This window comes from Nicotiana tabacum, chromosome 19, assembly GCF_000715075.1.
Source record: "Nicotiana tabacum cultivar K326 chromosome 19, ASM71507v2, whole genome shotgun sequence".
Classification (NCBI taxonomy): Eukaryota; Viridiplantae; Streptophyta; class Magnoliopsida; order Solanales; family Solanaceae; genus Nicotiana; species Nicotiana tabacum.
In genome coordinates this window covers 5,367,500-5,380,662 of record NC_134098.1, presented here as the reverse complement: position 1 = coordinate 5,380,662, position 13,163 = coordinate 5,367,500, and the positions used below count along the sequence as shown (strand labels likewise).

Sequence of the window (13,163 nt, the reverse complement as noted above, 5' to 3'; positions counted from 1 at the left end):
TGGTTAATTGCTATTACTAATATTCTTATTTTCGACGATGCAAGGACCTCAAGATTAGAACCTTAACCTCCTAGAGATGGGCTTTATTAACAATCAACAAAAAACCTCCTCGAAATGGAACTATTTTCACTTTGAGGTGGAAAAACATAAACTTATGGTACCAAAGTGTAATTTTCTCTAATTGAAATGACTTATTGTTAACCTTACCAGTCCACTAGGCGTTTTGGCATGTAGTTTGAACTCTTTTCACTTCAAACTTGAATAAACACAAACTTATGGTACCAAAGTGTAGCTTTCTGTAATCAAAATGATTAACTTTGTTAACCTCTCCCATCACCATTTTGGCATGTAGTTGGTGAGAATATATAAAAAGATAAATAAAAAATGCACATAGGAAACACTTTAGTACATATATCTACTGTAAAACAGCACATATCTCATCCCCTTTTTGTCCTTTTTCTTCTTTTTAGGGTTCATTCCATTTTCTCTCTCTCTCTCTCTCTCTCTCTCTCTCTCTCACACTGTTCATCTTCAGCTCATCTTCTTGGTAAGAACCCAAATCTCAATTTTAATTTACATAATATTTCATGGGTTTTAATTCCAATTTGCCATCAAGTTGACTTTTTTTCTTTTTGTGAATTTCTTTTTTTTTTTTTTTTGATGGGGATTTTTTCTTTCTTCAAGATTTTGTGTTATATGTATGTTATGATTTGATTAAAGTGTAAAGGAGTTAGCTTTGTTAGTAATTTTAAGAGGGTAGTTTTTGGATTGATTATATCTGGTCAGTTACTGTATATTTTGCTAATAACTTAAATTCTGCTTAGAATACCTTTTGGCAAAGGCCTCACTTTACAAAGTTACCAGGTACTTGTGGTCGTGTGAGGTAGCAGTCAGTGTCGAAGCCAGAAATTTCCCAAGGTTGTTCAGACTTGAAAGAAGTAAACAAATTTTCCGACAAAGTGTGTTCAATATATGTTATTTTCATCTAAAATCAATATTTTACTTATATACACAATGTAATTTTTCGTAATATTTCGACGATCCTTGGCAAAAGGTGGCTTCGCCCCTGGTAGCAGGTACCTCGGGGAATTGTCGAGCTGTGCACAAGCTGACTCGTACACCACCGTCGTTACCAGGGAGGGGGGGGGGGGTAGGAGAAATGTGTGCATATAATATGCTGCCTTCCCCTTGAATTTATGCAAAGAGGATGTATCCATTGCTCAAAATCCATGTTCTATGGAACAAGGAGCAACTGTAGTGTTGCACCGACCGTTGAAATTTTAGTGAATTAATAATTGGGGTTTTGAGAATTCTTCACCATAAAACTGGGATGAAGAAGAAAGTTAAATGTTAGTGAAATTTATAATTCTGGTTTCGTTAGAAGTATGCTCAAATTTGTGGTTTACTTCTTTAAGAAATCTTCGCAAAGAGATCTATAAAAAAAAGCACCACATTCTTGACGAGTGAGGGTTCCTCTAGAGGGAAGAGGTTGATAAACCACAATTTACATTTATCTAATCAAGAAGCCTCAGATATACTAGTACAAATTGTCATCGATTCTCTTGAGAGGTCTCTGGGGGGAGCCTTTTTTGGGGTGGTGGATTTACCAGCTCCGACACAAAAAAAGAGAGATCTTTTCAATAAGGGAAGAGGGGGGGGGGGGGGTTAAGGTTTGGATGGTCTAATATGATGATTTTTGGTGAATGCGATTGACGTATGAGATCACTTTTGTGCATTGCCTGATTCTTTATCTGACATGGTTGTCTTATTTCATGTAATGAAACTGGTAATAATCTCTATTATAGTTGAACTGTTAGTTTGTGGATGTAGGATGATCTGCAGCTTGGTTTAAAAGTTTCAAGTTTTGTTCAGGAAACTGCTGATAAGGGATGTCGAGTGGGAGCTACACACACTGGTGCCACAGATGCACGCAACCAATTCGGCCTCGAGGGGCTAGCTGTCTTTGCCCAAATTGTGGTGGAGGTTTCGTTGAAGAGCTTGATGACATGCTAGGTGCTAGATCTACTATTGAGGATGATCCTCATTTTGGATTAATGGATCCTTTCCCGGACCCAAGATTTGGTATAATGGACGCCCTTGCTCAATTCATGAGGCAGAGAATGGCAGGAAGAAACCCGAACTTTGACATTAGGACAAGATCTGGCATTGTTCCTGGACAAGGGAGGGGTTTCGGTTCTGGTCCATGGTTGATTTTTCACGGCCAAACTCCTGTTAGTATGACCGAAAACGATGCATTTGAGTACTTTTTCAATGGAAGCCCGGGAATGGGGCAGCGGCGACCTAATTTGGATGATTTGATGGGGCCCGGTCTGCAACAGTTAATCGAGCAGCTCAGTATGAATGATAGGCAGGGCCCACCCCCGGCACCTCGTTCCGCAATAGATGCTTTGCCTACTGTCAAGATCATACAGAGGCACCTCAACACGGATTCTCAGTGCCCAGTTTGTCAAGATAACTTTGAATTGGGTTCTGAAGCAAGGCAGATGCCATGTAAGCATATTTACCATGCAGATTGTATTGTACCTTGGTTGGTTCGGCACAACTCGTGCCCTGTTTGCCGCCTTGAGCTTCCTTCGCGACCTTCTGGAAGTGCCCCGACCAATTTGAGTTCAAGAACTGGAAATGTTAGCAGTGGCAGCAACAGTAGCGGCAGGGACAACTCTGCTCAGAGCCAGGGGAGGAGGAACCCCTTTTCATTTTTGTGGCCTTTTCGCTCGTCCAACCAAAACACAGGCAATTATGCTGAGAGAGGAGGAAGCAGCTCGACAGCACCCTACGAGGAGAACAATGAAGCGAATTACCCCGCTTGGCGTTTTTAGTTACTAAGTTTTGTTTCCAGCATCTTTGGATTTTGCCTATTTTCGACTATAAATTATCCTTAGATGGTGTTGGAAGTGTTTTTACAATTTCTTGTACTATGGGATGGAAGCTGTTCTTGAAAGGTGTATAGGTGGAAAACATCTTGAAATGCTTAAAGGACTTATGTAAATGATGTTCTAGAAATGTCAATGATACATTACTGTTGATAATAATTTTGCTTTTAGTTAGCAGGTATTTGGTGAGATAGTCGAGGTTCAATCTTTAAATTGTCACTTATTTTACAAGTATTACACACTTGGAGGAAAATAGAGATGGTTCCTGGTTCAAGGTGTGCGCAAGTTGATCCGAACTAAAAATAGGGATGGATCGTGTTTCAAAGTGCACACAAGCTGTTTCGAATTAAAATGATGTGTTTACCAAGGCATTCTTTGAATTATAAAAGGGAAAGGTTATAGGAAAACTTAGTACTATATAAATATAGACGTACATGAGAATTATTTTAGGGAAAAATTGATAACAGGATAACGTGCTATGTGTAATAAAGTTGAAAAACTAGTGCAATTTGAACTAGAAGGAGAGTGTAGTGACCAAGATACTTACTCTGTACTTATTACGTAAAATCAAACAATAAAAATAAAAATTAAAGTGACTACATGTCACTAACTGTAGTTAAGTATCAAATAACGAGTGCGGACTAATTTTTGTGTGCGATAATTAAACAATTTATGTAATTTACCTTATCTTTTATTAGAGCTGCCTAATGTTAGGTAAATCTCCCCTCTTTATCTGTAGCCTGTAGGCACAACACTTCCTTGTAGGGAAGATTATCATACATATAGTTGACTCTAATGACTAGTTAATTTAATGAAATGTCTTTCACTTTACTTCTCATTAATATTAAGTAAGAAGCTGATATTGTGGACTTATTCAGTATTTATTAGAGACTTTATGGGTCCTCAGAGAACTCGAAAAGACAGTTAGACATCTTTGTTCCACTTATTTCTTAGTGTTCTGTTTTATCTCTCTTTATTGGTTCTTATTCATCTGGTAATGTGGAAATAATGATTTATCTCTCTCTCTCTCTCTCTCTCATATATATATATATATATATATATATATATATATATATATATATATATATATTAATTTTTAAAAACCAGTTTTAACAGTATGCTTAAGAGTATTTTCATGTGCATAATAAGTGCATGATTTATCTCTCTCTCTATCTCTCTCTCTCTCTATATATATATATATATATATATATATATATATAAATTTTTAAAAACCAGTTTTTCTATTTTTCAAATACAGTTTTAACAATATTTGATTAAGTGCATGATCTGTGCCTTTTTAAATATATATAGTTTATCACTTAACACAGTTAATCAATATGTATTATTTTCTTAAGTAAAATCATTATGATAAATGAACACAATTTGATGCATATATTAAATTTGGATAAGTAGCACATTTTTTTCTCTCCAAATGACACGACATTTGGAGGGTCAAACAAGTTTTTTTTTTCAATTTTAATTCTTCTTATTTTCAACTGTACAATATTAAGCTTTATTGTTTGTAAAAAACCAACCTTCAAATTTACACTGAAATTTTAGATGTGTTGACTGATGAATTCACTAAACAGTTGACTTTTACTTTCAGCTTCATTTTCTCTTAAGTCTCAATTTATCCTAACAAAAAGAGCATCAAAACTTCTTTCCTTATTTCAAATTCTTAAGTACAGAGATTGAATAACGACAAGAACCATAAAAAAAATCATCTTTGAAACGTGCACTTACCAAAAATAATAACTTTTGTACACTGAAAAAAGATTGAAACTTTTTAATTGTTTTTACAAGAAACACATTTTCTTGAAATGGGGTTTTGAATTTTGACTAATTGAATCATCTACTTCCATTTTTTGCTTTTAATTCACTTAAAATTCTGCACAAAATAGCAAATTGAAACTCACTCTATAACCATGGCTTCTTGTAATTTTCTAAGTAGTTACCAGCTTAACACTTGTTGTAATGTCAAAAAACCCCACATTGGTTCCTTTAAAAAGAGTTCTTTTTCTCAATCTTGGTCAAAAAGGCCAAATGGGTCATCTTATTTTCACAAGAATTCTCAAACTGGAAGAAGCAATTTTGTTATAGTGAAGGCTTCAGATTCAAGAACTACCAGAAAACAAGTTGAGGTAACCCTATTGTTTTGTTGAAAACATGGAATGGAGCTGTAATTTTATTAAAAAATTTGGCTTTTGTAGTTTGAATTTGATTTTCTTGTTTCCCCCCCCTTTTTGAGCTGTAATTATGTAAAATATTTTGAGCTTGGATTCAAGAGCTAGCAGAAAACAAATAGAGATAAGTGGCAACCCAGATTTTGTATATGGTTTGAATTTGCCTTTATTTTTGTTGGAATGGAGCTGTAATTTTATTGAAAAATTTGGGTTTTTTTGTAAATTTTTGTTCTATAGCTAGGTTTGAATTTGATTTTCTTGCTTCTCTTTTGGTGTAATTGTGTAAAAGGTTTTGAGCTTTCTGTGAATCTTGTTTTGGGGTGCTTAGATAACATATGATCCTGAGTTTGACTTTATTTGTTGGAATGTAGCTGTAATTGTACAAAAAATTGGGGGTTTTGAACTTTGTTCTATAGCTAGGTTTGAATTTGATTTTTCTTGTTCTTTTTAGGAGTAATTGTGTAAAACATTTTGAGCTTTGTGTGAATCTTGTTATGGGGTGCTTAGATAACATATGATCATGAGTTTGACTTCATTTGTTGGAATGGAGCTGTAATTATATAAAGTTTTTTGGCTTTTGTAGTTTGTATTTGATTTTCTTGTTTTTTCTTTCTCTTTTGAGCTGTAATTGTGTAAAAGGTTTTGAGCTTTGTGTAAATTTTGTTTTGGGGTGCTCAGATAACATATAATCCTGAAGAGAAGTTTAATAAGTTAGCTGATGAAGTGGACAGAGAGGCTGGACTTTCAAGACTTACTCTCTTTTCACCTTGCAAGGTAATGCATATCAAGTTACAATCTTTGAGTATCAGTACCTATGTTGCTTGGACTCTCCGAAAATGTTACCGGGTGCGTGTCGGATCCTCCAAAAATAGTGTATTTTTGGAGGATCCGACACGGGTGCGGCATCATTTCTGAGACTGCGCGCAACATTGATCAGAACTCCTTTGTGGATTTTACCCTTATTCTTTCTTTTTTCTTGGAAAATTTGCCGTCTTTTTGTGTCGCAGATAAATGTTTTCTTGAGAATAACGGGCAAGAGGGACGACGGATATCATGATTTGGCATCTCTCTTTCATGTAAGTTTTCTTCACTTCCTGTTTTCTGCTTCTGATTTTTGTCTCGAGAGAACTCAGAATATGGTAAAGCTTCAAAGAATTCAATTGGGATTACACCATATTACTATATTTCAAGTTCCTGTTACTATGGTATTTATTAATGAACTATTAGGTATATATATAGCTTATGAAATCCATTTTGTTCCTTCAGGTAATCAGTCTAGGAGATAAAATAAAATTCTCGCTGTCACCATCGAAATCAAAGGATCGTTTATCTACTAATGTTGCTGGAGTTCCCCTCGACGAGAGAAATTTGGTAACGCAAGAAGCTAATATGGTTATCCTTATACTCGTCAAGTACAATTATATTATTGGTAGATTCATGATTTTGCCACTACCTTTGCAGATTATAAAGGCCCTCAATCTGTATAGGAAAAAAACTGGAACAGACAATTACTTTTGGGTACAGTCTTTCAGCTGCCAGCAAATTAATCCGTTTGCAATAGCTTTTGGATAAAGTTCGACTGAGTTAACTTTATGACATATTTGGATGACCAGATTCATCTTGATAAGAAGGTGCCTACTGGGGCTGGTCTTGGTGGTGGGAGCAGTAATGCGGCAACAGCTCTGTGGGCAGCAAATCAGTTCAGTGGTTGTCTTGCCACTGAAAAGGAGCTCCAAGAGTGGTCTGGTGAGATCGGTTCTGATATTTCTTTCTTTTTCTCCCATGGAGCAGCTTACTGCACGGGTAGGGGTGAGGTATGCTTTTGCCGTTGTACTTACTTCCAAGTGTCTTATTCCTTCCAAATCTGGGTGAGATTGTGGTTTTTCTTGCATATCTTCGGATCTCTATTGCCGTTAATCAGTCTTTGATAAGTTGGGTGGTGTTGAGCCCCACACCGGTTCTAAAGGGGTGGGATGGTCTCTTTATATGGTGTTGGCCAATCCTCACCTCATGAGCTAGCTTTTGGGGTTGAGTTATGCTCAAGGTTCATTTCTTTAACAGGCGGAAAGCTGTATTGCCAAGAAGAATGTTGAAAAACACGTGTGGGTGGAAAGCTGTTGTTCAACTATGGCGAGACTCTAAGCCTTGTTGGGCCAGAGTTACCCGTAAATGTGTTGGTGGGAAGTAGAAGGTACCTTATGGAATAGTCGAGCTGCATGCAAGTTAACTCAGACACCACCATTATAAAAAAAAGTAAAAATAAAAACTATGGCGAGGCTAGAGAGGGGTAAATGAGGTCATTTGACTCTTACTAGCCTGAAGGTTAGAAACATTTAAACTAGGACTAGTTGTTGTGCTTTAAATCCTTTAACAAAACTTCAGATTCATTAATGCTGGCAATTTTTTTTTATGAGAAGTCAGATTGGGTTACATCCACAAAACTGTATTAGTATCAGATTAGCACCTTGTTCCACTCATTCCTTTCACTTGAGAAGTATAATTTCTGGTGATTTCCAGATAGAATTGTAATTTAGGGAGTTGATGTAATGTATGGAAACCTTAGGCAGATCCCTTACTTTGCAGTTAACAAGAGATTTGGAACTTTTTTGCAACTCCATCCTTTAACCTGTGAATTATAATTTCGAACTAGTAAGCATGTCTCTTATGCGATAGTGAGAGGTACAAGTGTAATTTATTCAGACAAGCAGGGTCTAATCACATTTTCTTGGGAAAAAAAGTAAAAAGAAAATATTGATGTAAAAATGAGCTAATATCACATAATTACTTTTAACGAGTAATGCGATAGTCACTTAATAGATTGGAGATTTGACCGTTAATGGCGCGAGATTCCACATATAACCAATAAACTCAAATTTGATGGGAAATTGAAACCTTGCAAAAATGATAGTGAGGAAAAACTTCTTGAAATTTTTTGGAACTGCCTTTCTGTCTTTAGCTATCTAGTCATGACCTCCCAAAGTTACATGTTTGTTTATATATATAAAAAAAAAAAAAGAGGTGCATGTGAGCTGCAGTAGTGATCTGCATGAGAAATGGCTTGGGAATTGCTAGAAAGTTATTAGTTGAACTTGTCTCTCATAAATTCAAATTATTGAAATGTGCATTTGTTTGTTCAGATTGTTCAAGATATCCCATCGCCCATACCATTTGACATTCCAATGGTTCTCATAAAGCCTCAGCAAGAATGCTCTACTGCTGAAGTTTACAAGGTGATACAAAATGAAGTTAGCGAACAAGTTTAGGATGAAACTATATGATTTTGGTTGTCAAAATCTAAGAGAAGATTTGGTTTTGCAGCGTTTTCAATTGGATCAGACTAGTAAAGTTGATCCCTTGAGCTTGCTGGAGAAGATCAAAACTAGTGGAATATCTCAAGATGTGTGTGTCAATGATCTAGGTACGAGATGAAGATTAAACACATTAACATTTGTTCAAACTCACCTTACCAAAATATATATACATATATATGTGTGTGTATTTATGTATTTATTCTAGCTTCATGTGTGTTGAAGTAACTTTGCTTGTGACCAAGCTCGGAAAAATAGGAAAACTTCTTAAAGAAGACCTTTCTTGTAGTTGCTCATTCCAGTTCCGGCATGTTGTATGGGCGTAGGTTCAGCTGACCGAGGACATGACCCTTAATAGGAAGGTGTGGAGGTCGAGGATTAGGGTAGTAGGGTAGGTGGTCTAGATTGTTCATACCGGTAGTATTAGTACACACTCTCGCATTCTGTTGGTAGTAGGTTTCTATGACTACCCGTCGTTTTCTTTCATTTTGGTCATCTTACTATCTTGTTATTTTTTTATGCTACTTTTGTATGGCTTTGTGGTGCTTTCCCTTCATGTCTATATTTTCATTAATGTGGTGCTTATGCTTTCCTGAGCCGAGGGTCTATTGGAAACAACCTCTCTATCCTCACAAGGTAGGGGTAAGGTCTGCGTACACACTAACCGCCCCAGACCCTACGGCATGGGATGTTGTTGTTGTTGTTATTGTTCATAGACTTGGTGCTGATCACTAACTTAGAGCCAAAATTCTGAAAGCATACTTTCTTCATTCCTTGGTTTCACAGTGGAAAGGACTAATCTTCCTTTCTCTACTTGAGAATATCTCCTCATGTAGTGTGTGAAGATGAGCACTTCACTCAATTGATTGCAATCATGCAATATGAATCTGAAAACTTTTCTCCTTATAATGATAGATCAGTTTTGAACACAGTTGTGAAACATATTTCAGGTCCTTGTTGAAGGGCCTTCTTGTCGATTACCGGCCACAGTTGTATGTTGTGCAGGCAAAGTAAACAGATGATAGTCTTTAGTATTCCCTTTTCCTCTTTTGCTGCAGCTAGCATTTGTTTTTGCTGGCAATATAAGCCAGATTCAAAAACTAGACTGCTAAATTGAACACATGAAGTAAATTACGAAGCCAACCTCTTCTTTTTAGCAGTTCTTTTTTCATGCTTACGTTTTTGAAAGAATATCAATTACTTTTCATCCTAGGTCATTGAGTCTGTATATGCGATTTGGGAATCATTATTGGTAGAATGTAACTTTTGTATATCCTTCCATTCGGGAAGCAACAGAGTGGATCTTGCACTTTTTAACTTTGTAGATTTTTTCGGTCAGAATTACACTCCTTTGACATTATCGATATTTCTTGCAGAACCTCCTGCCTTTGAAGTTCTTCCATCTCTTAAAAGGTTAAAACAGCGAGTGATTGCTGCCGGCCGAGGACAGTATGATGCCGTCTTCATGTCTGGAAGGTATGCTTTTGTCTTAGTCTGGTTCATATTCTTACTATCTCTTTCTAGATTGTCGTAATTTTAACACTTTGCTCGCGCTTAAGGGTTTTCAAGCAGATGGGTGTGACAATGTGAATTAGGCATGTTGAGACAATAGGAGAAATCGAAATTAAGAGTGTTGTGCCAATGTTGGAGTTAGATCTCACATGGAAGAAGTTGTTTCTATTAGTCGTTATGGTAATTTATTCCTAGCTCTAAATTTTTAATAGAAACACTAAGTCATGCCTGCAGATTTTATCATCATAGCAAGTGAGGGGCTTTTCAACTACTGAACTCAAGAGTTAGGCTGAATGGTTAATACATACGACAAAAATTGCAACTAAATTGAAATGATATATAATCATTCTTGAAGGTTTGATCGAACCACTCTAATTAAATTATCTAGCAACAACAACGAAAAAAAACCCAGTGGAGTCCCACAAGTGGGGGTATGGGGAGGATAGTGTGTACACAGACCTTTTCCTACCCTTTGGGAGGTAGAGAGGTTGTTTCCAATAGACCCTCGGCTCAAGAAGATGAAAAGAAACCATAGAAACAAGCAATAACAACAACAAAGACCAGAAAGATAATATCAACAATCTAAGAGCCAGAAAAATAGATGGGAGAAAGCAATAGCAACAAGCAGTAACAACGGCAAGGTACTACGAAAACAACATGTAATACTAGCAATCTAAGACAAGACACCATTGACTAGCCCTAAGGGAGCAAAATTTGCAAAAATGTTTTCAAATAATGTATTATATGAAGTGATCTTTTTACTTGATCATAAATGCCTAATGACTAGTTTTAGTTGTGTAAGTTGTACACATCCCTCTTAGTGGACGAGCATTTCTTTGGAAATATAGTATTAAGCCTTTTGCAACCAACCACTTGGGAGGAAGGTATGAAATGCCTAAGGGCAAATTGGACAATGGCGTTATATGTCGTAGCTTTCTCGCATGGTCCTGTAAGCCGTAGCTCATGGCTGACAATAAATTTATCTTCTTTGCTGTCTCTGACACAATAAAACTTAAATGGCGTCTTTTGTCTGTACTTTATCTTTAGTTTGAGAATGTTACTAATTCCAAAACTGAAATGCAGTGGAAGCACAATAGTAGGAGTTGGCTCTCCAGATCCTCCACAATTTGTCTACGACGATGAAGAATACAAGGATGTCTTCTTGTCAGGTAAATAACAAACATCGCGACTACATGATAACGCAATCTGCATCTAGTTAGTCCTCATTATTCTAACTCTCTACAAAGATCTTATCGTTCTTTGCTATGATCACAATATTTGATTGTGAAGTTTACTCTAGACATTTGGAAATAATGTGTGTTATCCAGTGACGAAGCCAGGAATTTCGCAAAAGATGTTCAAAATTTAATCTACACATAAAAAATAATTTTTGACCTATATACACAATATAAATTTTTATATACACAGTATAATTTTTTGATGAAGGACGTTTTATTGACCAACCATCAATGTATGCGGCTACGCTACTGGTGTTATCAGAAATTTATAGCCCGCGATAGAAATCAATTGTTTTCTGCATAATTGTGCATCCGCTCTCTTTTGAGATACGCTGTTATGAATTGCAGAAGCTAGTTTCATCACTCGGGCACCCGATCAATGGTACGTGGAACCTGTTTCAGCTAGCAATTGTGGTGATCAAGCCGAGTTCTCCAGATCATTTGAAGATTCTTAGGCCTCAGAGCCTATAAATTGAAGCAATTAGGATAAGTGTGTAGTTGTATATGTAATGTGCAATAAGGACTAATTTCTGTAATCTCATCCTTTCACTTCGGATGATGCACTATTCAAAAATGGATAGAGAAAAATCAGTCACAGTCTATTTCATGTTGCTAAAAAAGGAAGATACACATTCAGTCTATGCTCTTTTATTTTAGTCATCAAGGGCAAATTTAGAATATTCTATAATATAACTAAACTACATCATTAGAAAATATGGCACTAGTGCTTCTTGTCTCAATTTATGACACTTTTTGCTTTTCGAGATGTAAATTTTTAATTTTGACCGTTCATTTGGACATAATTTTTTTAACTTTTTGAAATAAGATTTACATATTTAGAAATTGCATAAAAAGTATTATAAGTCATAGTAATTAATAATTTAAAATATTTAAAAAATATATGAAAAAATTATGATAAAAGAATAATTCGTTTGACTCGCGAAATTCGAATACCGTCACATAAATATTTCTAAGCTACTAACTAACCAAAGTAATTCAAGTGTTGCAGGATTTTTATGACAAACTTAATTGCAATTGAACTTCCCTTTATATGCCTATCAAAATTAAGAAGGAAAGTGCAAATGATGAGTATTGGTTACCGCATGGTAAAAACTTCCACATCAGCTTACCATGACTAAGTAATTTAAGGAGGATGGGAATATGTATTAATTAATAACCATGATCAAGTAATAGAAATTACTATATAAATACAAGTCACGCAACTATTGATTTAGTATAAACATCTTGTTTGGATGGTTGTTATCTATTGTATTGTGTCATATTGTTACTTTAAATTCAATGTTTGTTTTGACTGTTATTTAAATTTTATTGTATCATATCATAAAATCCATTGTTATGTATTGCCACATTATGTAACGACTGATTTGGTGTGGTCGCATCGTTACCTTATTTTTTTCTCTCATCTTTCCCTTCCTTATTATTTCTTTTACCCTATCTTTTTATGTAATAATTCTACCCGTACCTTACTTTTTCTTTGTAATATTGCAAGTTTAATTTTTATATTGCTGATGCATGATGTCATGAAAAAACGATAAATAATACAATATATCCAAACATTATATACATTAAAACGATACAGTACAATATAATATATTATGAAATAACACGTAACAATCATCCAACAAGTTGTAAGTTTCAATAATTTCATACAGGTGAAAGTGCTTTCATAGAAGCAAAAATGGAAGTGAAGAATGTCAAAATAAAACCAACTAGGAAGGGCTAAAAACATGAACCCCAACTGGAAATTCTCCTTTTCCAAATAAAATAACTCAATGTAGCTAGTTGCAAATTTAACTAACTTTTTCTAACTGCAATTACTTGAGTACACGTTTCTATATATATTTTATTATCAAATCTAGTACTGATCAAACTTTAAAGACCAACCAAATAGATGCAAATTGCAATACATCACCCATATATATTACACCACCTTTCCACCTTTTCGTTTTTTTCCCCATGATCTGTCTCTTTCTTCTTTAACCAAATAACTTCCTCTTCTATCAACAT

At 35.4% G+C, this 13,163-nt stretch overlaps 2 protein-coding genes across 6 annotated transcripts; both read left to right on the top strand.

The window, feature by feature from the left end:
* Positions 1-390: 390 nt before the first annotated feature.
* LOC107764362 (putative E3 ubiquitin-protein ligase RHC1A) lies at positions 391-3,073 on the top strand. Of its 5 annotated transcripts, XM_075239578.1 has the most exons (3): positions 432-547; positions 865-918; positions 1,873-3,073. In XM_075239578.1, the coding sequence occupies exon 3, from the start codon at positions 1,890-1,892 to the stop codon at positions 2,838-2,840; it is 951 nt and encodes a 316-aa protein (XP_075095679.1). In that variant the 5' UTR covers positions 432-547; positions 865-918; positions 1,873-1,889; the 3' UTR covers positions 2,841-3,073. The 5 variants fall into 5 exon arrangements, with proteins under 5 accessions (XP_075095675.1, XP_075095676.1, XP_075095677.1 ...); XM_075239574.1 differs by lacking the exon at positions 865-918 and having other exon boundaries at positions 391-547; XM_075239575.1 differs by lacking the exon at positions 865-918 and having other exon boundaries at positions 401-547; positions 1,831-3,073.
* Positions 3,074-4,819: 1,746 nt separating this feature from the next.
* Positions 4,820-11,590, top strand: LOC107822567 (4-diphosphocytidyl-2-C-methyl-D-erythritol kinase, chloroplastic/chromoplastic). The gene is given in 11 exon segments (NM_001326099.1): positions 4,820-5,035; positions 5,756-5,851; positions 6,085-6,153; positions 6,344-6,448; positions 6,539-6,595; positions 6,691-6,891; positions 8,215-8,307; positions 8,396-8,495; positions 9,762-9,861; positions 10,981-11,066; positions 11,484-11,590. Coding segments are annotated over 11 exon segments (1,230 nt in total).
* Positions 11,591-13,163: the final 1,573 nt, after the last annotated feature.

Coding starts and splice junctions, on each gene's coding strand:
- LOC107764362 (XM_075239574.1), top strand. CDS start 1,890: ATGTCGAGTGGGAGCTACACACACTGGTGCCACAGATGCACGCAACCA.